This window comes from Clavelina lepadiformis, chromosome 7 (assembly GCF_947623445.1).
Source record: "Clavelina lepadiformis chromosome 7, kaClaLepa1.1, whole genome shotgun sequence".
Classification (NCBI taxonomy): domain Eukaryota; kingdom Metazoa; phylum Chordata; class Ascidiacea; order Aplousobranchia; family Clavelinidae; genus Clavelina; species Clavelina lepadiformis.
The window spans coordinates 9544939-9571943 of NC_135246.1; the positions used below are offsets into that span (position 1 = coordinate 9544939).

At 35.0% G+C, this 27005-nt stretch overlaps 3 protein-coding genes across 3 annotated transcripts; 1 reads left to right on the forward strand and 2 right to left on the reverse strand.

Annotated features, from left to right (window-relative positions):
* Positions 1-1206: 1206 nt before the first annotated feature.
* Positions 1207-6704, reverse strand: LOC143465955 (uncharacterized). The gene is made up of 9 exons (XM_076964499.1): positions 6527-6704; positions 5292-5423; positions 5014-5104; positions 3745-3934; positions 3525-3595; positions 2550-2665; positions 2304-2479; positions 1869-2079; positions 1207-1766 (listed from the first exon to the last, which is right to left on the reverse strand). Exons 1-9 carry the CDS (start codon positions 6606-6608, stop codon positions 1576-1578), a joined length of 1260 nt encoding a protein of 419 aa, XP_076820614.1. The 5' UTR covers positions 6609-6704; the 3' UTR covers positions 1207-1575.
* A 4346-nt stretch (positions 6705-11050) lies between these two features.
* LOC143465776 (uncharacterized) lies at positions 11051-18995 on the forward strand. Its single transcript, XM_076964246.1, has 18 exons — positions 11051-11292; positions 11380-11502; positions 11699-11792; positions 11868-12069; positions 12223-12293; positions 12408-12526; positions 13457-13626; positions 13757-13967; positions 14290-14424; positions 14531-14672; positions 14752-14971; positions 15101-15275; positions 15421-15605; positions 15963-16162; positions 16408-16512; positions 17927-18064; positions 18251-18401; positions 18505-18995. Exons 1-18 carry the CDS (start codon positions 11196-11198, stop codon positions 18688-18690), a joined length of 2724 nt encoding a protein of 907 aa, XP_076820361.1. The 5' UTR covers positions 11051-11195; the 3' UTR covers positions 18691-18995.
* Positions 18996-20326: 1331 nt separating this feature from the next.
* LOC143465539 (uncharacterized) lies at positions 20327-24600 on the reverse strand. The gene is made up of 11 exons (XM_076963887.1): positions 24494-24600; positions 24162-24275; positions 23902-23995; positions 23465-23675; positions 23294-23364; positions 23071-23189; positions 22782-22984; positions 22499-22706; positions 22259-22396; positions 21540-21681; positions 20327-21445 (listed from the first exon to the last, which is right to left on the reverse strand). Exons 1-11 carry the CDS (start codon positions 24582-24584, stop codon positions 21283-21285), a joined length of 1554 nt encoding a protein of 517 aa, XP_076820002.1. The 5' UTR covers positions 24585-24600; the 3' UTR covers positions 20327-21282.
* Between the last annotated feature and the right edge of the window lie 2405 nt (positions 24601-27005).

Below are 27005 nucleotides of genomic sequence, written 5' to 3' on the forward strand. Positions count from 1 at the left end.
ATCATAAAGATCTTAGTTTGAATTCTTTGACGCTTTCTCAAACGTGGGGACGATAACAGAAACGAAAAGCAGCGGATTTGATGGAATGGAAAATGATATTGAAGATTTCGGTGGTAGCCTGCAGGTGACCAGGGCGACAGATGGGCAAGGTTGTGGAGGACGTAGAATATTAAGCTATGAATGTAATTTTTCCACAAGCACCACAGATGGAGTGCATGCGCAACGTTAAGTACTGTAATTGAAGAATTTCAATAAGTTTTTGATTGTCGCACAGCTGCACACGTGATCTATTATTCCGGTTTGAAGAACGATTGGTAACCCATTACACCTACCGTTTCTACTGTTATTGTAATAACACATGATATATATTTAAAAAAAAAAAATACTTTCATACTGTAGGCCTACTTATTAAGCTATTTTCCTGCTGGATACTCTGTTATAGGCTACACCACAAACATCTGTATCGCTTGATCTTATGCGACTCATACACGGGCTTATCCTATATACTTCATTTTCAGATATATTTCTTTATCCACTTGCGCAGTTACGAGATTGCTGTTGTTACATCCTATGAACATTTGTACATTTGTTACATTGAGCGTGGTCCACATGCTTGGCGGGCTGCACGCAAATATATTTTAGTTTGTTTGCATCAAACTACTTGTTGACCTTTAAACTGGGGCTAAAATGTGACAGTTTTATGCAATATAGCGGAATTTAACGGGGAGTGTTTAAGGCAGGGATGTCCAACCTTTTATTAAAGTGGGCCGCATTGTCACTTGAAATACTTCAATGGGCCGCAGAACCTATTAAATTTCAAGAAAAATGAGTACATAAAGTACATACTTTTGGAGTGAAATTGACTAGCGGGCCGCACAACAATCTCAGGCGGGCCGCAGGTTGGACATCCCTGGTTTAAGGGATTATATTATAAATGTAGCATTAATAAGCTAAAAAAACTTTGTTCGCGAATCGCAAGAAGTCATTACCATAAAAATACGAGGAGCGGAACCACTATGAAACCCTTTAAAGCTCACTAGTAGGCTAATTGAAAATATAAATGTTTCACGGAATCTCTGTCGAAAGGAGCTGCTACAGAATATGGATTACGGTACATATAGTATATTAGTAACCTAATCGATGCTAAGAAAGATCTGCAAAATAAAACCAACAATTTATTTAAAGTACATAGCAAATTCATGGTAGCCTAACTACACCGCAAGCGGTATATATCAACAACCTTGTCAATTTTGAAAAACAAGGCGTCATACTGACCAGCAATTTTTAAAATAAAAAAATTTGAGTTACATAAAGTGCGTGATATATAGAATAGCTTGATGTAACATTGCACGCATGGGTAAAATTTCAGGTATAGGCCAGTAAGTTACACGACATGACGGCCCCATTATCATAAAGAAACAGATTTTCTTTAAAACTTTGTAACTGCGTGAAGACCACTAATTGATTAATTATCCAAATGAACGAATTTGTACATGAAGCCACAGCAAATGCTGGAAGTATATCATACTTTTCCTTAAAATTACAACAATCATATGTTGACATTTTTTCTTGAGGTTATAATAAACCAATCGCCGAGTAAATAAGCACTGATGCAAATACGGCTTTAAGTAACAGCGAGACTGAAAGAGCTTTTCCTGCCGAGTTGTATTCACAGGAGTAAAGAGTTTCACTTGCTGAAGTGACATTTCTGACACATATGTAATTGTCGAGGCAGGGATTGAATGGTTCGTCACAGAAATTTACATCTATAATTTTTAGAAACACGTTTAGGTAGCCCATATATAGTAGCCTATAGGCTATACTTGTAGTTTATTAAATGGTATTTATGCAAAACACTGCAGCAGTACCTTCCAATTGTAAATCATATACGCTTGTGCATAAAGATGGTCGTTCGCAATAGAGTTCCGTAATGTTATCTGCAAAGCTTGGGGTTATTCGGATTAAATAATTATTGCGGATGTTGAGATTGGATACCACAAACTGATAACTGTAGGTGCTATCATAGCACGGTACGTCCAAGTATTCCGGCACTTGAGCTGTAAGTATTCTATCAATATTCTAAAACAGTAAATAATAGAAGCAAAGTAACTTTTGTTAAGTTGTCTTAAAATATCATTTGATTAATATAAAGTAAAATAGATAGGAAAAGGACTAAATAGCCCATATATGATGACCTATCAGCATTTTGCCAGTATGCGAAGTGGCAAAAATTATTGGATAGCTATTGTGATACTTTCGTGTACAATATTTATCCATATGTACGGTACTTAACAATTACTTACCCCAGTTACGGGAGGATCATTGAAATCGGTGGGTGGAACTAACGTTTTAAATTCAATGTGCTCTTTAAACACAGGCGGTAGCCAACTGATTATGGCTAAAGCCTTTCCAGAAGTAAAATTGACTTTAATTTCCGATGCCTTTAAATCCAACGGTAAAAAGTGAGGCACATTTAGTTCTGTAAAAATAAGGAATCTATCGGTATGACATGCACCATCTAATACAGGAACGTCATTTCTCTTAATTACCGCAGCATATTTTAACTGCTTCTCGGGCTGAAAGGTTGGTGCTTTCTGTTACCAACTGGTGACAATCGTTAGCACCCGCTTGAGTTATTCCAAAGTCTTGTAGACTGACCGCCTCCCTATTAAAACAGAAGTGTTTTAGCGTTTAGCTGTGATACCCTAAGTTTTTTGATGTTTTATTTATCAATATTTACCTGCGTGGATATTCTTACCAGTTCCCTGCAAACATTTGTTTATATTAGCAGTTAAAGTTATTGGTTACCGTTTCCGTGGTTATTTATTTACCTGTTCTCAATTGGAGCTGCTTATTCATTTACTTTTTCACAATTCATTTGGTTAGCAGTTAAATTATTGGTTAGCAGTTGTTAAAATTTATGATTTGAAATAAATTCATTTAAAAAAAAAAATTAAATTTCATTTAAACTGAAATCAATCATCAAAGTTTACTAAATTCAAATAATTTTATACAAAATGGAATGAGTTCATTCAACCTATTTAAGCTTAAAGACCTCCGTAGAAAATATATAAGTTAAATAAACTTATTTAATTTTAAATAAATTCACCAAAATCGAAAAAAAGTCTGTTTTTAATTTTATTCGAATGATTTAAAAAAGACCATCAACACTTCTTGGATCATTTTATCGGATTGAAAGTTGTTATCTAAAAATTTGTTTGGGATTTTTTTGAATTCGAACGTAGACTATAAATGATTCAATTTATTTAAATTTTACTATAATTGAACTTGTAAGTTATACGTTTATTTGAATTTGAATGAATTTATCTTATATGGAAAATATAAAATTATTTTAAAATCATAACAAACAACAATACAATCAGCTTTTACTGCAAGTATAGTGTAATAATTAAATAAAAAATAAAGAAACTGGTGACCAACTTCACGTTTCGAAAAGCAACCGACCACAGATAACTGTTAATAAAATTCACAGATTTATTTTTCAATATTTTGCATAACCTTACCTGTAATAAGGCCGTAACGTAATTTGGTAGGATGTGTGAAACTCGGCAATCGCTTCAAGCGAGCGAACGTCCTAAAATAGCTGATGGTTAAAAATTTAACATTCAACTCTTTACAGCTAACCAATACAATTTATTGATATTTAACGTATTAATTGACATTATTGGTAAAGAACAAGGACATATACTATTCTACTAATTATTGTTGTTATGCCGCATTTACCTTGCCTACAGCCAACAATCCATCACTTTGTTGCCATGAATTGACCCCTCTGCAGTTTAGGTTGTCAAAACGTGAACAGTTTGAGCTTCGACATAAGCAGGTATCTGCGCTTGGTTCTATGCCAGTTGGACAGTTGGGGCTAACAATGTCGTCTTGGTCGCAATCTGTGTCACTTATCCACGCACCGTTGCTGTGAATATGGAAACTAATTTTGGTCCCAAGAAAAACTGCCTATAAGTTGGTGCCTAAAAAACCTCTATCATACTTGAGAGTATTAATCAATAATTGTATTTTTAAATGAATTAAGTTTCAGCCATACTGTATTTAGTTTTCAAAACAAAAGAAGATATAGATGAGAATACAAAAACAGTCTAACAAGAAACTGCAAAAATTATTTTTAGTTGCAACGAACACAATGTTAGTTTAATGTTTGCAATGTGAAAATAATTATTTCAAAGCTTTATTTGTTAATAGCTTAAAACGAGGGGCAAATCTGAAAACAAGTTGATCTTATATGAAAGAACACATTTTTAACTGAACATTCTGGTAAAATATTTTTCGGAAATAATTCGTGTTTAGGTAGTTATCAGCAAAAGAAAATCGCAAAAAGTCTCAGGTTTTGGCCTTGATAGTGACGAAGTTCGAGGCTCTTATGTCGTAGACTGCTTGACAACATGCTGCTGCTGTTGCTTTCCTTGCTGGTGGGTGGTCGACTGATGTTAGAAGTGTAGGCCATAGGAGTTTAGCCTAATTTCAATTAGGCGTCATATGAAGAAATTAGTAACGTGAAGCATTGTAGCTGTATAAATTACGATTGTTTTAAAGAAAAAAAATCCGGCAGCCCAATCATTTGCGTCCTTGAATTTACGATATCCTTAGAACTGCATAGGCTACCCGTCAAACCGGTACCTTACTGGTTGCCTTGGTTGAGCTATAGGCTGTCACCTATCAACCTATTGGCAGTTAGAGCAATCTATACAACTGTAACAGATAGATACAAGTCATACGTGATACACCGTATAGCTAAATTTATGAATTTGCGAATGTTGTGTGTGATACTTATGACATAACAAGAGCCTTTATAGACGTCACAATTATGGTGAATTTGCGATTTTCTTTTGCTTATAATTACCTAATTAAGAACTGTTTTTCAAAAGTATTTTACCAAAATATTTAGTGAGTAGTGTTCTTTCACATAAGGTCAACTTGTTCTTGGACTTGCCCCTCACTTCAAGGCAATGCTTCAGCGGTCCTTCAAAGCTTCTTCACCTTGATGTGCAATGATTCAAAATCGGCAGTTGTTCCTCTCCACTTGTGCCTGCGCTGAATATTTTAACAAGAAAACCATCCGGTTCAAAACCTACAGAAATTGCAGCATAGGTTACACCAAATCTGTATTCATTAAAAAACGCCAATTTTTGAATTTTTTGTCCACTCCACTATATAAAAACTGTTGGGATTTGTCGTTTGCCTTCGTTTGAGTAGAGTTAAACATGGATTCGAAGATTAGTAAATAATCATAAGCGTTTTTATGTATTAAAGCTCACCTTCGGAATATATTGTTTCCCAAGAAGCTATTACAGTAACAATAATTTCATTTCCTGAGTCTGCTGATATCAGTTGCGCTTGGTAATTGATTTGAACGCTAGTTGCATTGATTGAACTCGTTAATTCGGCCGCTTCAAAACACAAAAAGTTTTTGAAAATATCTTATGAAGTATCTCAAATAAACATCGGCTATAAATGAATGAGTGCTTAAACAAGCATTTTTGTTATGTGTAGAAGTAATAGCAGGATTCTAAGCGTGAATTGTGAGGTCTTGTATGTCCGATATATTCAACTTCAACGCTGGTGTAATTCAAGTTTGCATTATCTTGAGTACAGTCTTGTTCTGGGACCCAGGGTATCAGAAAAGCCTCATGCCATCTTACGCTTAAAATTGTTCCAAGTTTATGTTACAATCCCTGCTTTTAACTAAACTTTTAACGTGATTTACAATTCCAAAAGATTGTGTCGCTTTTAGCGCCTTGAAGAATTTCTTTGGGAGAGCTCTGATCGGAAAGTAAGACAGTTTCGCGAATCGCTTTTATCTTGATGGCAAGAGTAACAATTCTGGTATGCTCTCCAAAATATCCTTCACTTGGAAGGCAAGACAATATCTGTGTCCGTCAATACCTCAAGTCATTGGGTTACATAACAAAGCTATCTAAAAACAACAACGGCTAATTCGGTAAAATTTAGCTCTACTCATACAGCAACAAATATTTTATTATTGTAAGTTTGTATCTTATAGTATATTACTACATATAGATCTCGATAGAATAGGTTATCCGTTTTACTTGCTTTTTCTTAAAAGAGATGTATGGGCGGTTAATGGAAATGTTATAACATAAGTTATTGCAACTATAACATGCTGGAACAGTTGAAAGTTCAGATTTCTAGCAACTTTATATCTTTTCTTAACATTTTGTGACTCGAAACTGCGCGAAAGCTTACGTGAAAATCATGGTTAATAATTATTGACGCAGATCTTTTGCTTGAGATGTCAGGTTAAGCTGACAAAGGCACTCTGTCACGCATAGTTTCACTTGTTTAAAAACTTCGTGTACCAAAACATTCAGTGAATTATTCGCAGAAAGTTGTAAAATTGAACGCTTAACATAAAGATTCTCTCTGCTGGTTCGAAAATAAAATGTGTAGGCCTAAGTCAACAGTCAATGAAAATAGTGAATTGTTTATATAGCTCATGTAAATCAAAACTGAAGGTTTTTCAAACACTTACGTGCTCTGCACGGTCTTTGTCTTTGACATAATCCAGTTTGCACAATAACCGCCCAAACCAACGTTAACTGTAAGAATCCCATACTGCGGACTACCTTTCGATGTCTATGTGTTCACTACACCACTGCTTCAACTACCTTATATTGCAAAGGCAAAACCTTTAAAAATATAAGTTTAATAAACTGTTTTTGCGTAAACGGAAAGCTTCTGCATATCTCAAAACAAACATTGCAGTGGGTCTTGGACCATTTCTTTCATTTGACTATGAGTTTTGGTTCATGTCTATTCCTTCGGAAAGCTAAATCTTCAAAGATCTTATTAGCTCTGACAAGCATGGCTTCACTTTGCTAAACACAGAAATACTAGTTGCGGCCTATATGTCGCTTGACTGGTTAGCATATATTTATGTGTTTTTAAACAAGCCTTACAGATTAAAGTCCGAGTTTGCATGAGAAAAACAGGCAACCGCTGATCATGCATAGCCCAAAAAAGTTCACAACAATCAAAGTTTTCTTTTTGGCTCATTCTAGGTTTTATTCTTGTTAAAACCTTTTTTTCACTTGTAGCTGTTAACGCCTGGTAAGATTTGTATCAACGATAGCTTTCACCAATAAGCTAATTTTTTCAACAAAATGCTGGCAACGTTTTTTCGATAAAACCTTAGAAAACCATAAAGAATAAAAATAAAACTTAACCTTCACTGTGTACGCTTGAAATCATCTACGTGGGAACCTTCTATTTACAGTCACGCAAAATAGCTTTGTCTGGTATTTATTGCCTTACCCGCCTACATATTTTCATTAATAATGACGCAATCAAAGCCTGTTTTCTGCTTAAAGTAACAATTCATGGTTTCTGCTTGAGAGTCAGCTCCAGTTATTACCCCAGCAGCACCTGCATGGTCCATGTTTTGCTCTAACTTCAAACGTATAATTTTAGCGTCGTTTGAGAGGAAACTGTTGACAATGTTACGGATTTAACTTTTTAAGAACGTGAAACTTCTGATGCAGTCGTATCAGAATTAATTATGACAGAAGGTTGCAGGCCTTAACTGCTCCCATTTTACAGCTTGCAACAAGCAGCTTATTCTTGTCTCTTGTTGAAGTCATCATTAAGATATAAAATTCGTCATAATATGAGTTGTCAACAATTTTTATTTTTTTTTATCAATTTGCATCAGAAAACGTGGAAAACGGCTTCCGTTTTTATCGAAGATGACAAAAATATCTTTTTGGTGATCACGATTTTACTCATTTTTAACAAACTTTGTTATCTATACTGTAATTAATTTGCTTATAGTTGCTTGCAAAAGCATGCAACTACAGTATTTAACGTTTCATGAGAATTTCAATTACTTTATTTATACTTTTGCGTCTTTAATTTTGGATAAATAAACGCATCTTTTAAAGAAAGTTTGACGTCATTCCGGTGACTTCCTGTTTTTCGCGTATAGCATGGCAATTGAAGGCAGCAACATTTTGACTGAGATGCCAGCAAAAATTCCATACCACGATCGCACAGGTACAAACTTGTGTATTAACTAATATTAAGTTATTATTGTGATATTTTTTGGAAAATATTCCTAGAATATCGTATTTTAACATGACAGGCATCATAAGACGTTTAGAAAAAAATATGTCCATCTATGAGTTTGCGTTAATTTCAGAACCTGAAACAAAGCTACCATGAGAAGACGCCCAGGAGGCTTTACTCGTGTTGATGGAAGTTGGTCATAAATATATTTGCCTGTAGCTGGTGCTAAAGCGTTTTGTAGGCGTCTAAGACGCTTCCATTTAGAAGACCCAGGCAGGTCCAGTTTCACATAATATAAGTAAAGACACAAAGTCTATTCGTTTGTAAAAACTGTTTAGAAACATTTCTAACTTCATTATTAAGTGTAAGACAACATATTATCTCCAGATCCACGTAATTACAACTTTATACAGGAGTATATGGTCATATCCGTATAGCACCAAACGTGATCTACAGAGCATATACAGACAAAACATCTCTGTGGAATTATAACAAAATACAGTATGTTACTGATAAGACAACTTTTTACCCAATATCAGCTGACAAGTGCAGACACTTTCCATGGACTAACAGTCCATGGACTCTGCCTATGTTCTCACATCTGTCACATCACAATAGGTTAACGTTGAACTCAATTCAATATTACAAGCACCCTATGTATGATACTCTCATGCTAGATCAAATGTCAACAGTTACTTTATCTCTAACACACGTCATAAATTAATTGTCATAAAAATCGTGCCTTAGCCCATAACCTATTATGCAGCAAAGAAAACAAGAAACGGAATAGACTGTGATTTCATAACACGTGACAAATAAGAGAAATCCCTACAGTCATTGTTGCTAATAATTTATGGCCTCTTTTAGACGGACTTAAGGCGGTAAGTTAACAATTATTGTAGATACTCTGGAGATATTATAGTGAAAGGTACCGACTGTCGTGGCAAAGTTACGTGATTGGTCATCAAATCTTTGTAGACCTGTAAGACGTGGTGTGCCGATGCCTTAGGGCTGAGACCTATACTGTCTACACAAATCACCACCTACCCGTTTTCTACAGATTTATAGACAGGATATGAAACGTGAAATTAAAATGAAGTTTTTAAAAATTTAGTCTGCACACCGACATATGCGACACGGTTGCTTAATCTGATAGAAAGCAGGTTATAACATTATAGAGAAAATAGCCTCACGCAGGCTATAGGAGGTAATGTTAACACGAGCATAAGCATACCCTACTAAACTGTTTTGTGGTTCAATGACTTGCAAGTGAGCAGATTTCGTAATTTAATGCGCGCATCAAAATTACTGGCTGAGAAATTTGTACTACTCGCAATGACGCACGTACTTTACCGAGTTTAGCGAAGCAATTACGCACAACAAAACCTTTTCAAGCTGAGTCAGTTAACTTCGAAGGAATTTCGGTCACACCACGTTTAGTTTGTCGCTTCCGACTTAACGGTCAGCGGAAAGAGAATTCGCTAATAAGTTCTGATTTCAAAGGACGTTGCTCAGTATTAAAAATAGTCGAATTACGATTTAGCTATGACGTAGTTTACTTAGCATTTAAAACGTTTGGCAGGTGAAGATTAGCCTAAAGCTTCCAATTTTATTTGAACTATTGTAGTTTATTTACTTGGTTTTAGACTAGTGCAACCCAGTGCGGTGTGGCCAGTGAAATATAATGGGGCTTAACGCAAACAATTATGGGCTATGATTTCTTGGTATACGTACAAATGGTTCATTACAAAAGACGTTTGAAATTTTTCGATTGTGCAAATATAATTCCGGCTGCGCAAAATATTAGAACTTTAACGCTGGAGGTTATTTATTTAAGGAAGTAAAACTTCATTATTGTAGTCGGTATAATAATGCCAGTTTGGTTAGTTTGGTGCACCTATACTTTCAATAGCCTATTTTGAAAGCTAACAATGCCCAAATAAGTCAAACAAAGACGATCTACGGTCACGAAGAGCTTAATTTTACAAAATAGCATTAGCAATACCTCGTGTAAAACTAAAAAATGTCCACATTACCAGCAAATTGTTTTTCAAGACAGATTAGGAAAGAAGAAAGAATAGATCTATAGTTAAACTTGGAAAGCGAATTAAGTTAAGATTAGATTTAATTTGTTATAATCAGGGTTGCCACCGGACTGGACTCATGAATAATGACGACTGGGAAACGTAAGAAGAATACTACCTTAAACAGTGCACAACAGGAGAAGGCAACCAATGTTCATAAAAAAAACGAGACACTATTTGCATGTTCTTAATTTTGGTATCTTTTTGGTAGAAAATGGTAGGCTATACTAAAGGGGTCGAAATGCCAAAAGTAGGTACCTCTGCCCTAAAAATAAGCACGCAAGTGAAAATAAGCATGTTTCTTAGAAATAAGCACATTTGTATTTTGGAAGACATTGTACTTGAAAATAAGCACAAATCTTAGAAATAAGCATGGAATGGTAACCCTGGTTATAACGCTCAAGTTAAGTTATAGTTTAACTGAATCAATTTGGTTATAAAGACAATTTTTATCGAAGAAAAATAGGTCACGCAGAATTTAACAGAAATCATTGAGTTATACTCAAATTTTTGACTTGTTGCTGTCTGACAAGCCTCAAAAGCGAGGAACACATCACGCTCGGGTGGCTGCAGTTTCCTAAAAATAGAACGTCTAAAATTTGTTTTGACGCTTTGTTTTGACGTAAGCATGCATACAACTTGGTCTGGTGAAAACCCTGTGTTTCTGTGTTGTATTCAAATGCATGTTACCAGGTTTCAACTTATGTTACCATCTGTTAGCGACTGATTTTACAGGGTACTCCTGGAAAATGGTCGAAGCATCAGTTTTGCTTATAAAATAGCCAAGGTTTTAGAGCAGTTAGCTTGTTGAAAGCTTTGTCGTATTACTGAGCAACAAGCGCAAGGAATGTTATCAGTCAGCGTGTTCCTGTTTATTTGTTTATTAAAGCAATCTTTTCTCACTTAATATGTTCGACAGCACTTATAAGTCTAACCAAAGTTTGGGGAAAATGTGAATACTTGTTATCAAGTAAACGTATTGTTCAAATATTGTAAAATGACAAAAATCTGTCAACAAGGTATTGAATAAGGAAGTATAAAAATTGATGTAAAATGATAAGACTTTGCTGTTTCTTCTACATGTCCATCTTATTAGCAACAGAAATACATACACAGTTTATACCAAGAAGGTCCACGCGACTTTGTGAATGTAAGTGTTTGTAGACTTGTTATTAATGCAAACGCATTTGTTAACGTTACAACCTTCCTTTTATCTTATTTTTCTTGTGCACTGCAGCTCTTGAACATGTAGAGATTGTCGGTTTTCACTCATATCCAAATGTCACAGTTGAAGACATAAGTGGAGACCTGGACGTTAAACTAACCACAACCGTTATATGGAATTTCACAATTCCAGAAGGTTTTTGAATATTTTATATGCTATTTTTGTTTATAAATGAATAATTATGACTGGTTTCTGTCTGACACCAAGCGCTTTTATAACCGATTCTATAATGATAAGTGTGAAATTGGCATAAATTTAGCCTATGTGTAGTCCAGTACTTAGGTGGTTTACAAATATTACATTTAAAACGTTGGGTTTTATAAATGTGAAGGTATTGAATTAGACGGTATCATTATTCACTTTCAAGAAAGTACAACAACTCACAGTGAACCGAGCTACGTTCCACTTTACATATGTAATACAGGGTAAGGAACGGAGAGTAACTTGAATTATGATGTGTTTGTTTTGATATTTCATTTTGGTGCCTTTTTTGCAAACAGGTCGAATTATTATTGGGTAAACACAACTGACAACACGACATTGTGTACGAAAAACACCAATGAAATATGCGGTTCCCCACACTACACCTCAAATGATTTTAGCCTATGCTTGTATAACTACACGTCCCATGGAGGACCACCAAACTGTCGAGGAACTGGGAATTACTTTCTTAATGAACGCAAAGGCTTATCTATATTGCCGGTAAGTTCAAAGTCTCACTTGAGTATAAGCCGAATGGGGCAATAGAACGTCGACTACAATACTCACCTCAAATGCGTTCGAGTGTAAAATACTGCATAACATAATTTTTTATCCCATATGAAAAATTTACAGTTTGAAATTTATCCTATTCAGGATGTTCGGCAACTGACTTTTGCGGTCGATTTCCACAAGACATATTCTATTGACATTATTCCATACTACAGGTGGTAATTCATAGAAACAATTCTCGTTATTTGAACATTTCATTTAGAGCTTGTCAAAAGGTCATGCTGTCTAATAAAGAAACATATCTATATTTGAATATTTTGTTTTCACAGGGAATTTACTTCGAGACAAATTAATGTAATTAATTCGGTATTTGCAATAGATGATTGCCAATCCATTATTATGAATCACAATGCAAAAAGTTTTGCAGAGGCTACCGAAACTTGCTGTGGTGAGTACAATCAATTAATCAATGTCTTTCTGTCTGTTTTTAATACTATAGGCCATAGGGTGTCGTCGGGAGATTCGCAAAATATCAGCACCGAATTAACTAAATTTGATATCCTGAACTGAAAAAAAACGGAAATAGGCCTAACTAAACGAAAAATTAGCAAACTGTATATTACTAAAAAATAAAGGGACGAATTGTATAATTTCAAACAATATTTTTCCCAGCGGAACAATCCTACACAAACTTTGAAGAAAAACGAAATGTTCCAAAAATAAATTCGAATTAATGCTTCCAACAGAAAAAAAGTAAACTGTAAAGAGATAACTACAATCTTGAAATATCCAAAGCAGATAACAAATAAGAGTAAAATAATAAAACATTACTTGCAGCTGCAAACTAGAAAATATCAAAAAAACTTTAGGTTGATTTAGTTTTTTAAAGTCCTTTACTTTGATATTATGTTGCGTATAGTTTAATTTTGGTAAAGTAGTCTTTGTTAATTTCAAGTTTGATTAATTATGTTTTGAATGTTTTCGTTTTTGTGAAATCTCTTTTGTTTGATTCTGTTTTGGTAGAGGCTATACCCTGTATTGAATTTTCTAGCGCTCTGTATTTTCCTATTTGGAAAAGTCCATCTTATAAGTTTCCTAATCAACTGTGATTTGTTACTCTATTGTTTGAAAAATTTCAGTTTGTTTCTTTCATGTTGCGAATTTTCATATTTAAGTGCATTTATTGTCTACTGTAAAATGTAAACTAAAAGATCTTAATTACTGTAAACGTTTTTGTCTGAAGACAAATTTTATAGACAGCATGCATTTTTTTCTTCAGATTTTTAAATATATCTTATTGTTCCCCAAACATGCTATGAGTATTTTTTAAAAAAGCAGTTGTTATTTTTTTTAAAATAATTTTAACTTCCTTCAACAGAAATGGGCGTCCGACATCACTTGCCAAGGAATGTAACTTTCAGCAACATTTCTGTTGACCTCGTCACTCTAAGCGTTAACGTAACTGCCAGATGGTTGCCTCCTATCACTCAGAACGGGTTGATGGGATTTGACGTTTTTCCATTCGGAGATTTTTTAGGAAAGAGCACGGTTAGATTGAGCTTCTTGTGGCTTTTAACTTTTAAGTTTTAGAGTTGCAATACGCCGTAGCTCTGGCTGTCAGTGCGTTGTTACAGTATATGCCTAATTGTTAAGGAAAAAGTATTTGAAATTTATTCAGGAACCGATTAGTTTTTTGCTTAGTCCCGAAGAAACGGCGAAGCTAGCGAGTTGCGACAACACCACTGAATACTATGAAGCAGTCTTGTTTGGCCTGATTGCGGGAACCACATATAATGTACAAATCACCAGCGAATATTCAGGCGAACTTGATAAGGAATTTGGATGTTCATTCGGGCAATGTCGCAAAACTACAGTGTTTCCCGTACCAGGTTAGTAATGATTTATTTTTTAATTTTATTTATTTTTTATTTATTTATTTATATCGTTTTATTTTGTTATTAGGTTTATACATTTTTTCCAATATTTAATTTATTTATCCAATACTGTTTAGGTTTACTATAGCCTATATCCTTCCTTGAATGTTATTACAATGTTTCATTGCTGGGTAGAGAACCAATATAATAATTTCAATCATATTGTTTGTGTTAGAGGAAGGCTATACGAATTGTAGTCATGACGCCCACCTGTATTAAGTTAAGTTACCGAATAATCTTTATGCAAGACGCCATGTAAAGTGCTATATTTCTTTAGAAATCGACATTTGCGAAAGCAACTACTCTTACTGCGATGTCAATGCAGATTGCATTCCGTTTCAATTAGATTCGCTGAATGCAACTTGCAACTGTAGGGAGGGGTACGAGGGAAATGGAGTGGTAAACCCTCAAAGTACGTGAAAACGATTGAATATTTTGTCCTATTTTATGGTAGCCTGACGTTAAAACAAACATCTTTATTTCATTAAATAACTAACCTAAGCAAATGCTTTCTCTAGTAATTTTGGGAAATGGGTGCCAGGACATTAACAATTGTTCCAGTGAACTCAGTCCATGTCACCCTTCGGCCGTATGTACTGATTTGGCGGCTCCTTTAATTGGAGCAAATTGCTCTTGCATGAGCGGTTTCTACGGTGACGGGTAAGGCATTGCGCACGGTTATTTGCAATCTCGAATCATTATTAAGCTAAACAAACCGTATAAACGAATCATTTTACAGGTTGAAAGAGGGATCAGGTTGCCAAAGCAGCTCCACTATAGCATTAGCGGTTTCCATTCCGATCGTAATAGTGCTTGCGATCATCGTAGCCTACACGACATGGCGTGTGTGGCGTTGCCGAGAGCAAGAAAGGGATCTGCAGTGGGAAGCATTTGTTGCCAGCAAAGGACTGATAAACTACCAAGCTATGGGCGACGGTATCGCAAACACGCCAGGCTCGGTAAGTGCAGTGTTTTTGCAAAATCTGAAAATATTTACTCTACAAAAATTGAGCAGGACAAATTGTTCTAATTTACGCTGAATAATCTAAGGGTTGTGTGGTAATAGTACATCATCAATACTTATCTAGGAGATTTGCGCACCTACATTCGGCGAAAAATGGGAGTTGGATAGGGACCACATCAAGATAGGCAATATTTTAGGTCGGGGGAACTACGGAGTGGTGTATGAAGCCATGTACCATCAGCACAATGAGAGCATGCAAGAAGTAAAAGAAGTACCTGTCGCCGTGAAAATGGTAAAAGGTGAGGAATGTTTACCTTTTTTTGCAGAGTTCCTGGCACTATACTTCTCGATTGTCAAAGGTCTTCTGTTTTATTTCACCAATTCACAATTGCCAATGGAACTTTCAAAACTATGAACAAAACCGTATCGCTTTGTCTTTAACAGAGGGATCTGACGAAGATAAACACATCGCCGAGTTTTTGGCCGAAATAAGCTTCATGTTAAACGTCGGAGATCATCCGAACGTGCTAAAAGTGATAGGATGCTGCACGACCCAGAAACCAGTCATTCTTGTCACGGATTTGCTCAAATATGGAGACTTGTTGCATTTTCTTTGGGATGCAAGGGAGGTGAGAAAATAAAATAACGGATTTCCTTTTAGTTTTAGATAGTTCTCCTTAAGTAGAAAAATTCGAGAACAATGGCAAAAATCAACTGAAGACTAAAATGAAATTCTTAAAGATTTTAATCAAATGGATGAAAAATACCTAGATATGCTGTCATTGAAGTATTGCGCCTATAAGAAATTTCAGTATTAATTTTCACTTTGAGTGTATTATTTGTCTGAGTTCTATAGATGTTTAATTCGAACTTTTCTATGCTGTTGTGTTTATTTCTTTCTTTGATTTTTAAGGGAACACGGTTTCGGACGCTGCATATAACTCATACCCTATATTATTATTGCATGTCTTATATTTTACTTATAGCCATCTAAGTGCTTGGTTGATCCTATTTATCACATCACCGAAAAGACTTTGTATCAAATGGCCCGGCAAATCGCCTGTGGAATGGATTATTTGACAAAGACTCGTATTATTCACGGTGATATTGCTGCGAGAAATATTTTAGTTGGAGAAGACCTCATTTGCAAAATCTCCGACTTTGGCTTGGCTAACGACGTATACAGGTATTTTTGTAGGTATTCATTTTAAAGTTTAGTGAACAAATTAAGAACTAGTCCGATAGGTTACACCATTATGCAAATTAAACACTAATAAGCCAGAAGAACACAAATTCGTTACTTTTATGGTAATAAGACTAAAAATTCATCAAAATTAAAATTAAGTATTTGTGCAAAGACATTTTGAATTTTTCCCCAACATTTCAATGTCCAGTTTAACATGGTAAACTTATAATTTTGTCGTTTAACAGATACGGTGTGATTCAAGGCCAATCTGAACGTTGTGTTCCATTTAAGTGGATTAGCCCGGAACGTATGATGGCAGGGAAAGTCCCTATTACGAGCAAGAGTGATGTGTGAGTACCAAGTAGTTCGTCTACGTGCACGTTTCGAATAATCAAAATTGCTGCTCACAGTTTCACAAAGTCACGTTTTCCAAAGTTATACGGTATGATATAAGGACTTATAGATCTCACTAGTGCACAAGCACAAATTAGAGAAACCGTAAGGCAAGATCTAAATGGGCGCTTTCCCGGTAAATTATCATTACAGTAAGAACAGGTTTTTTTATACCCGGTTATTACTTTTTTTCAATGCCCTATTTAAGCTGTACACTTCAGCAGGATGCAGATAATTATGGGCGGTGTTCATAAATCGGAGCTGGGATACATTGGTCGACTTGTTCTGTATCGGTTAAGCGAGTCGCAGAGCCGCTATTTTTGCTTCTTTCAGTTAACCTATAAGCGGAAACTGTTGGCAGATATCTGGCAACATACAGCATTTGGCAAAATCCAGAACGTATGACGAAACACGTAAATACAAAACCAACTTTTTGAAGTTGCCACAGTTGGAGGGCCACTTCACGTCATTTGCATTTTAGCTCAAAATAAGGATTATTCTTGTTTTAGTTGTTTCCTTTTCATGGTTTATTTGTTCTCAAAATTAAGATCCACTGACGACATATTTAGATATTTTGTTGTTCTTAGGAAGAACTTCTCGCGAGTTTTATTTACATTGAAAACAATCAGAGCAAACCGTAGCTTAGTCGACGCGGGAAAATACCCTTAATTAGCTGTTGGGCATTGCAAACCAAACACTGTTGTCTTTGATCAGAAACTGAGTACGCTTTGATTTTAACTAATACATGACCGCACAAAGGGATTTAATCTTCATGTGCGTAGTATAAGGTCGTGGTAATCCACCTTGATCAAGATAAAAATGTTCTCAGACGAACGTGTTCAGCTAATTTTTCGTGATCGGTTGTTGACATAATAGTCATTGCTTTCAGCATTTGTTTGTCCGTTAAAGGTGGTATAAGCCGTCCGAGTTTTTGCCAAGCTCTGTGGTGCTGAATTCGTGATCAACGGCCAGCCACTTTCGTTAACTTTCTGTCACGTTTACAAATTGTAAGGGCAATTACTAACCTGGTTTCAAATAATTGTTTTTGAGCAGTCGATGATAATATTATTTATTTTACCGTCATGACGAATTGAACGCCTTGGGCAGGCTATTCTTTAGACGGCGATCTCTGTTGGGTTTTGCTCTCTTGCAGCATGCGCATATTGATTTGACTTGCTCGCAAAATTGCAAGTAGTTTAATATTTTGAGGGATATGCGTGTTTTGTTGTATGTTATTTACACCCATTGCAAAGTAAACGCTACTAAGCTTATTTTATCTTCACGTTGTAAAAAAAATTCGAAAAATCAAATATTTGAAGTGAAAAACATTTTAAACGTTTTCCAATTTACATTCTTTTTTGTACATTGCAGGTGGTCTTTTGGAAATTTAATGTACGAAATGGTAACACTCGGCTGTATGCCATATTCCAACCTTTCATCAGATGAGCTTTTAGATAAACTGAGATCAGGATACAGAATGAAGCAGCCGAGCACGTGCAGCAATGAGATGTAAGTATTTACCGTATTTTATTCTACTGAGCACTTAAGAGTTTAGACAACAAACGTCTCTCTACGCTCAAAGGAAAAGGGCTATACAGTCTAATGCCTTCCACATGCACTATTATATAGTTCGTTATGTTAGTTGGAACCAACAGTCGATTTGTTGCAAAAGTTTGATTTTCTTTGTCCAAATAGGTTTTCGATCATGGCGAAATGTTGGGCCTGGAGACCCTCATCTCGTCCATCTTTCAGCAATCTCGTGTCGATGATTGACAAAGTGCTCGGACAGATCAAAGACGCCGATTATGTGAATCTCGCGGAAACAGTGGAAGAGCTTGACAAGCTGGTATGCTACCGTTTGCAGTGTTTGCTGTTTTAGTTTTTGTAAATATCAAAAAACTATACGCGAAAACATTTTGACCTGTCGCTTAACCATCCCATTCTTACAGGAATATGAAACTGATATTCACACTCAAAAGGAGAAAGCGACAGATCACAAAACAGAAGAAACGTCAGACCTACCAGAAGGTCATATAAACCCAGGTTTCATTGAAAAAAACGGACATATAAATGCTTTAAATGGGGATCTGTCAAATGGCCGCAGCCCCGATATAATAGCAGAAAACGCTGTTTAAATGATCTCCGATTTAAAAATCCAATGAAATGTTTCTTGTAATTTATTTAACGGCTTACATATGTTGACGAGATTACCGAAACATTGTAGGTTATTGCTTAAAGGGGCGGGGGCAGGGGTTGGTTATCATAGAACATTTTTCACAAGCAAGAGTAGCCTATTAGAGTGTTTAAAAATTTTTAACAGATCCGGAGTTAATCAGGTTGTTTTTTGCTTTTGTTTTTACTTTTTCTTAACAGAGAAATTTATGGTTATTGTATACTTTTTACCTTGGTGCGCATTTGCAAATAAACTATGAAAAACGGACGCAATTCCAAGTGTAACGTATAGATTTGACTGGTGGTCTGTGGTACAGTATATGAAAAACATATCTGACGTTAATCTGAGAGGTTATGTAACGAAACGAATAAGTTACTGTATATTTATATAACGAATAACGATACTTTCCTGCAGACACTGAAAACCAGACAACTTGATAAATGCTTCGTATGAAGTAAAACCAGAGTTATTTTGTAGCATGTTTTAAAAAGAATTAGGCTCTATATCTTGCATACAGGAGGACATCGTCAGTCTTAAGCATATATATATAGACTCAACATGTTACATGAATGTTAAACAAGCTACAATCTCAATCTGGTTTTAGTCTACTTTCCGTTTTACCATAGCAAGTGCAAAACTGCCGTCCCAGTGGTAGGTGAACCCATTTTTTACGGTCTCCGTGAAAAAGCTTGAAACTCAGCCTACATTTTCATATCATATGAAAAATTCATTTACGTTGTACTGGAAACAACACAAGAATTGCAATTAAAGTGATATTATAAACAGAAAACTGTTTTTTTTAAATATTTTGTAAGTTCGACAAAAACTGTACAGTTATATAAGGTATAATAAATCGTCTTTGGACTATCGAGTGGAGAATGATTATATTTCATGTACACTTTTTCTGGAAATGCGAAATCGTTATGCTTAAAAACAACTCTGCATAGGTGGTACTTATTAGCTTAGCTTTTTATTATTACCTTAAGCAGCTTAAATCGTTTTTTTTTAAAATCCTCTTCAATTTGTACCAATACGGTAACATGTCTTGATCGATTTTAATACTATTAAGATTGTTTATAAAAAAATTATTTTAAACCTTATACATATTCAACATTCTTCAACTTTAACGCATAGCCTAATATTTCAAGCGGCCGGTAAGGCATATAGTAAAAACGTCGACATGTGGATATATTGTTGTAAATCGTTGCAGCAGATGTTTGACATATACCGAGTTGTTTGTTTCAGCAATGTACACCAATGTATTGCATGTTTGTTCTCTTTTTACATGTGCATTTTCTGATGTATATATATGTTGCGTCTCAAGTTTAAGACAAACTGTCCACATTTAGCTGTTTCCCATTTTTGCACATGAACGTGGACCCATAACATGCACAAAAAGGAAAAAGTACTTCTTGCATTCGGTCTATTCGATTTAAAATAATGCTTCTCCAAATTGCCAATAACCCTTATGTATTAGCGATTGAAACTGTCATATCAATAAACAAAAGCATACAGTAAATACATAGCAACGTTTCTCGCAGGAAATAAGTTTAACGAATTCAACAGCATGATTACAAGATAAAATGATTCCGCTTCATTCGAATGACATTTTTTTGAACTAATTTCAGGATAATTATGTCTAAAATAGCTAAAACTTTAAAGTGTCATTTAAGCAGAGTCGTATAGCCAAGTTACTCGAGTCTTAACTCGAATGTCATTTGAAAGAAGTGAATCGCGTCTAGTCGAGTCATTTGACAAATAAGACTCTAGTTAAGTCATGTCAAGTCAAGTCAAGTCAAGTCAAGTCAAGTCAATTGATATTTGAAGGCAAACCATATAAAAAGGAAAAATATCGTTTCCTTCGACAAGAAACTTTCGAAAATTTTCTTCGTTTTGCTTTCCGTATGTGTTCTTGTCGACAAAAAATTCTTTTTAAGTTACACTTCAATCTGTTTGGAAGAAAGAATGAAAAAATGGTTTTACTCTTATGCTGAAAACTAATTTACGAGACCCACCCGTTTTAACGTCAAGCCTTTGCGTCAAAGGACGCACCTCGCGTCAGTCAATCATTGACTCGAGTCGTTACAACCCAGCATTCAGAATTATATGCTATTTCTTTACAACTGCGTACAGCATATTTTATACAAACATTGCAAGCGTTTTTTAATTTATTGTCTATAACAGGCGAATTTTCGTTTTCTGTATGTCTTGCTGAACCTTGACTTTAGGCTGGGTGGCCCTGTTTAATAGAGATTAGATTAACTCGGCGTGACGTAAGACTCATCCTTTAAATGATTTCTTTTAATTCAAGTGAGCATGGAGAAAACAACTTGATTGAACTCATTTACCACTCGAGTTAAATAAAGGAAACGTTGCAATCAGTAAATTACGTCTTAACGCTTTACACATGGAAGTTGGGTATAATTGTTCTCAGTAGCGACTCTTTGCGTCTAAAGAACTGAAAAGCAAAAACAGAAATCTTGAAAAAAATTTGTAAAATTTGAATATGAACAAGCTGATCTGCAAAATTTTGTGATCAAACTAGTCGGCAATTTTAAAAATGGATTTTTGAAAAATAGTTTTTTCTTTTATGAACTCGGTGACTGAATTTCCAGGCCAAACCAATTAACAATATAATTACAATTATGGAAACTGGCACTGCAATTTTTATTGCCAAATTTGAATTATATGCAAAACATCCACTTCCATTTTCATACCTAAACAAATACAAGCATAAGAGTAACTGTAAATAACTGTTATAATGTATATACAGATAAACACGGATTATGCGCAGAAACCACAATATAGTACCCATCGCCATGAAAACCAGGTAAACAGCGACACCAGCTTCCACTTTCTGGTGCTGGTTTATCCACGCATAAAGCAGACTTTGAACAACTGTGCGGAGGATGCTCGCATAAACTGATCTCCCGACAACCATTACCAAGTTCGTCTATAAAAGTTTTTATAAATTGTATAGTTGACGATGGCTAAACCATGTTAATCTCGGTATACTGTATATAATAACAAAGGCAGATTGGTAGAAAAGATGGTGTAGCACACTGAAGGTTATAACTTTTAATTGGCAAACAAGAGCTTTTACAAGCTTAAGTCTGCTTCATTTCTATAGGTGTACCATAAGATGGCAAAAGTTTTTAAATTTCGAAGTTTTCCAAGCTCGTGTTTAAAAATAAAGCTATAACCTTTAGGTTACAGAATGCTATCAACAATACTCTTTTTCTATTATAAAATTTTACAAAATGGATTTTTAAATGTTTGCGTTGAATACTTGGCGTTTCCATTGTTACTTGTGCAATTCAATTTGTGACTTTGTGATCATTGTGTTTATGTTGTTTTTTGATGTAATAGGAAAGGAACCAATTTCATCATCAAATAAGTTACTTGTAATTTTGTAAGTAATAAAATTTCTTTGATTAAAAAAAATCATTCCGTTCATTCTTGCAGACATTTTAAAATTCTTCCAATGTTTGGTTATGTTCATGCATTAATTTATAAATTTATTCATAAACCTGCTGTGGGATTTACGCCATTTCCACTGAAACCTAGATTGCATGTGCAGGATGCATTTAGGGTCATTGCTCCTGAAGGATCTTCCGTAATGCAACTGGCATTTTCATCGCAATACCCAACATCACAAGGGTTTACTTCTAAAATTCAATTACGCGGTTTGTTGTAAAAGATACGGCTGATTTATTTATCAGAATTTTCTTTATGTCATATATGAGAGTTATGCCTTTCCTAATGCTTACTTGGAACTTTTATTTGAAAGTAAGTATGACACGATCCATCATCGCAGCTAAACTCTTCTGCTCCAACGTCATCATATAGTGAATATATAATTAGGCGAAATGTGTGGCCAGGTAGCAAGCCATGTGCAGTTGTGCGGTAAAGATACGTCAAATTATCGCAGTGAGCAACAGACTGATTTTGCAAATTGTTCAAAAGCCTTTCTACAGGCTAAGGGAGAAAAAGAAGACAAAAATTAAAAAATGCAAAGAAAGCAATTGTCTCATTTTACCCCGCAAAACCTACCGTAAATGATACTTGAGTTATATCGTTCTGAGGTCGAGCAGGATGCAAGTTTTCAGCTAACGCTAATAAACGAAATGTTTTAAGCCCTTGCTGAGATACTGGCGGTAGCCACTGGAGTGTAGCGCTGACTGAATTTCGTCCGAAATCCGGAATTATATTTAAGATGGTTACATTTCTTGCTCTAACGTGTGAAACACCCAGATCTATTTACAACAAACTTCAAATCAGTAAAAACGTCAGGAATATTACAAGCGTAGTGTGGAATCATTTTTATTCTTTAAAAAATTACCGCAGCATATTTCAGTAGCTTCCAAGTTGCTCATGTTAAACAATAACAACAACGTTTCGATGCATTCCGCTTTCGAGGTTATGATTTGTGGATAACTTGGTGGCACAGAAACAAATTGCCTATATCAACACAGGTAAATTTATCGGTTACATAAAAGTTTAAAAGCAGCAAAAAATTAACTACAAGGCAATAAAGAAATTTTCCTTAATACTATGAAGCTGACCTGTAATAAGGTAGGAGAGTTATTGCATATACTTCACGAAACTCAACATCAAAGGATAGCCTTCTAGTTTCCTATAACCAAACAGTAATGGGTTTAAAGTTATGATCACCGTGATTGTTTTTAAAAGTTAACGATCTTAAACTTGACGGTGACTAGATATCTGAAACTTACCGGTTTGACGGAAATGAATCCTCGTTCTTGTGTCCAAAAATCTACACCTTTGCAATAAGGTTCTCTTCCGCCGTACAAAAGAGTGCAATTGTCAAACGAACACAAGCAGCTAACTTGAGAGCTGTTCGTTGTTGCTGTATTGTTAGCGACTAAGCCTCCGTTGTTCACACAATCGAATTGATTTGACGTTGTAAGCCAAACAGCACCGTGACTGAAAAACGAATTTGGCTTGAAAAAATTTTGTTGTTTGTCTTGTATTTCTGAGCAAGTTATACCTTGGGAAAGCTATTTAAGTCCAAGTGCTACTGTGGTTTGGATGAACAAGACTTCATATAAGTAAACAGTCATAGTTTTAAAGCATATATATTAATAATGGTATGTATTTGACTAAATTATACTTTTTAGCCTGCAAAAGATCGTACACAGGCATCACTTACTGTGGTTTGTCAAATGCTTCGATGGGTATAAGCGAAGAAGCGGATATTTGATCAGATGAAACAACGTGAATTAAAAATCCGTCAAAGTGCATGTCTGAATATATATACAAAACGATGCGTTTTGCAAATACACTATAATATAATGTTTTTTGTTTATGGCATGACTGCAATCATGCAAAATCTTTTAACACTAAATCTTAAACGAAATTTGTTTCTCGTCTTCGAGAAGACAAAAGTATTTTGCTGTATAATTATATAACCGTTTGGCTTCAAGATCTTCCATGAAATGACTAGCTGTAACTTGGCGCCAGTGCGAGGGATGTGCGTTTGATATTGATAAGTAATGTTGTGAATTTCAACAGCAGTAATTTCTCCTACAAAAATAGTTTAAAAAACCTATTATATACTCTAAACCAAAAAGGTTTTAAATTCATTGATATGAGGAAAAGTCCATGCCGTTGTAGGCTACTATTTTTAACAGTAAAAACCACAGTCGCAAGCAGAAAACAACTTATGTAAAGAAAAAATAACATATTGTAGAGATTTCGAAGCATCCTAGAACTATCATTTTCTATAGCACTGTTTCACATACCGTTTTTGCAAATCCGAAAGCTCTCTGTCAAATATCCTGGGAATAAAAGAGACATGACACATAAACAAAACAGAATATTTGCCATTTTCATATAGCGAGTCTTCCCTAAAGCTATTGAAAATTTAAAGTTATAGGCATTAGACTACTAGTTGAAAAAAGTATCAGATCTAGAAAATTTGACCTTTGCTACATATTTCTTTTGTTACAATTTTTCTCCAAAAACTGCTATCTGATTAACTACTTAGACGGACTTGTCCAATATGTCTGCTGATGGAATGGACCTCGTGGCAACTCAATAAACAAGGTCCTTGGACAAAATTCATGAAAGACCTTGATAAAAACCACGGCTGTAGAGTTTTGAATTACGGAATCAAAATTTTTCGGTCAACCAGTAGCATACAGGCAAAAAACGCCATAATGACCTAAGAAACGAAATTATTGTACTCAGATTTTACTTGAGACGAAGGAAGACATTATGCGGTCGGGCGTAGAAAATAGAATTATCAAGACATTATTAGGACAGAATTACACGTTCCAGCCAGATGACCACCTGTTTTAGGTATTTAAGGGAAATTCCATGAGAAAGATTGCATGAAAACTAGTAGTTTAGCGTGATGTGGCGTTCAAATTTACGCTTGACAAGGAACGTTGCCTTTGTGATTGTTATAATAAGCGGTACAAACTGCTTTCATCATAAGCTGTTCTAGTTTCCATAAGATAACACTTTAAGAAAATACAAGCTAATCGTATAGCATAATAAACAATGCACAAATAGCACATCATGTTCAGTAAAATTGCATAGGAATTAGTTTTTATTCAGTTTCTTGCGCTCAAAATGCTTCACACGATCATTACTAAAACGAGAAAAACGGTAAAGTGCTTATAGCTCACAGTCGAAAAAGAAAAGAGAGAAAGAGAACTCATACAGAAGAACATAGTGGTCGCTATTTTGAAAGAACAATGATCTTGAAATTATTTGCCGAATGCATAACAAGTTGTGATATTGATACATACCACGCACCTGAACAAATTTTAAAAAACTTCTATATTTCTTGAGAATTCATTAACTTTTTAAGAATTTTATTAAATTTCAAAGAACTTTTTTCTTTGCTGCGTGAAGTTGGTGTACTTTACAAGATAGTTTCCAAACTTTATGGGTTCTGCATGCCTATGGACATATGAAGGTAGGCTATATGCAGTTGTAAAACAAGACACTTCATAGGTCATCGGTGGCTTGGATTTGTTTACGCAAACTTGTGTTCATTTGCTTGAAGTAATTACAGTTTATTAACATTCATGGAGCTATATTACTTCACGCAATTAATCGTTTTTGGTTGTTTGAATTGGGCCTATTTCTTCACGGAGAAAAGTGTAATTGTCAACAGACAGGCGAAAAACAATTGTCAATTTTCGCCAATTTTCGCCAATTTTTTGATTTTGAAAGCACTACATACAGTATATATAGTGGTATCAGGGAGTGATACGTCTAAACACTGATATAGAAAGTGGCGGTAAATTTTTTTTTCAGTAATGGAGTTTCAAATATTATTCCATAGAACACTTGCATAGCACTCTGGAAAAAACATATATCAGGTCTAAAAACATAAGAGCCAGCAAAACGTAATGTATCTTCATATTTGAAAGTGTTACAAATTACTAGAGTTTTAAGAATGAACAAAACAGCCAAACTACTTCTGAATCTCCATGTTCAGCATTGAGAATGTTGTTAGATTTAAACGAAAGATCCGCTATACAGAGATATTTCAAAAGTATTTTGGCTGTGTTATTCATACTTAGAATTATAAACCGCTATAAACTTTCAAGTTATTCATATCTATGTTGTATAAAAGAGTCTAAGAGCCATTTTTCATTTTGTAGAAGCGTTTTTAAACTGCAAATATTCAAGCTCGTATCTAGATTGCGTTTTCAGACGGGGTTCAATAAAATCAAGGAGGCGCTTAGATAGGATACTAATCTTCGAAAATACATTATTATAGGGCAGGCAACAAGTTTGTGATTTCATAAACATACAACAACCTATTAGCCGTTTGAATGCAGTAAAAATGAAGGAAATTTAGTTATGTGCGTATAAAGCATAAAACATCAATTTTGACGCCAAAACAAAATTTTACACTTTTAAACGCTTTACGGACGTTTCATAAACGTTTACCATTGTGAGTACCAGTGACGTCCGAAACTGTGAAACAGCTTCGTGAGGAAGCTCGGAAACACTCTCAACTTGGGTTACTTACATAGCTGTTGATTGAATTCCTTGGCCCTAAACCAATTTAATCAATCTAATTACGGTTCAACGAAGTGGTTACTTAGCAGTTTCCTCACGAATTATCACCATTCCCCAGATTTTTTACAACTAATTATCTTTTCTATTTTAATTTTCAAACTATCATTTCTGTTTTGTTTTGACATAGTAAACAACATACTACTACAACTGCTGGGTCTAACGAGTAAACTGCCAATAGCTACATGTAGTGAACTTTAACAGCTTTTGTTA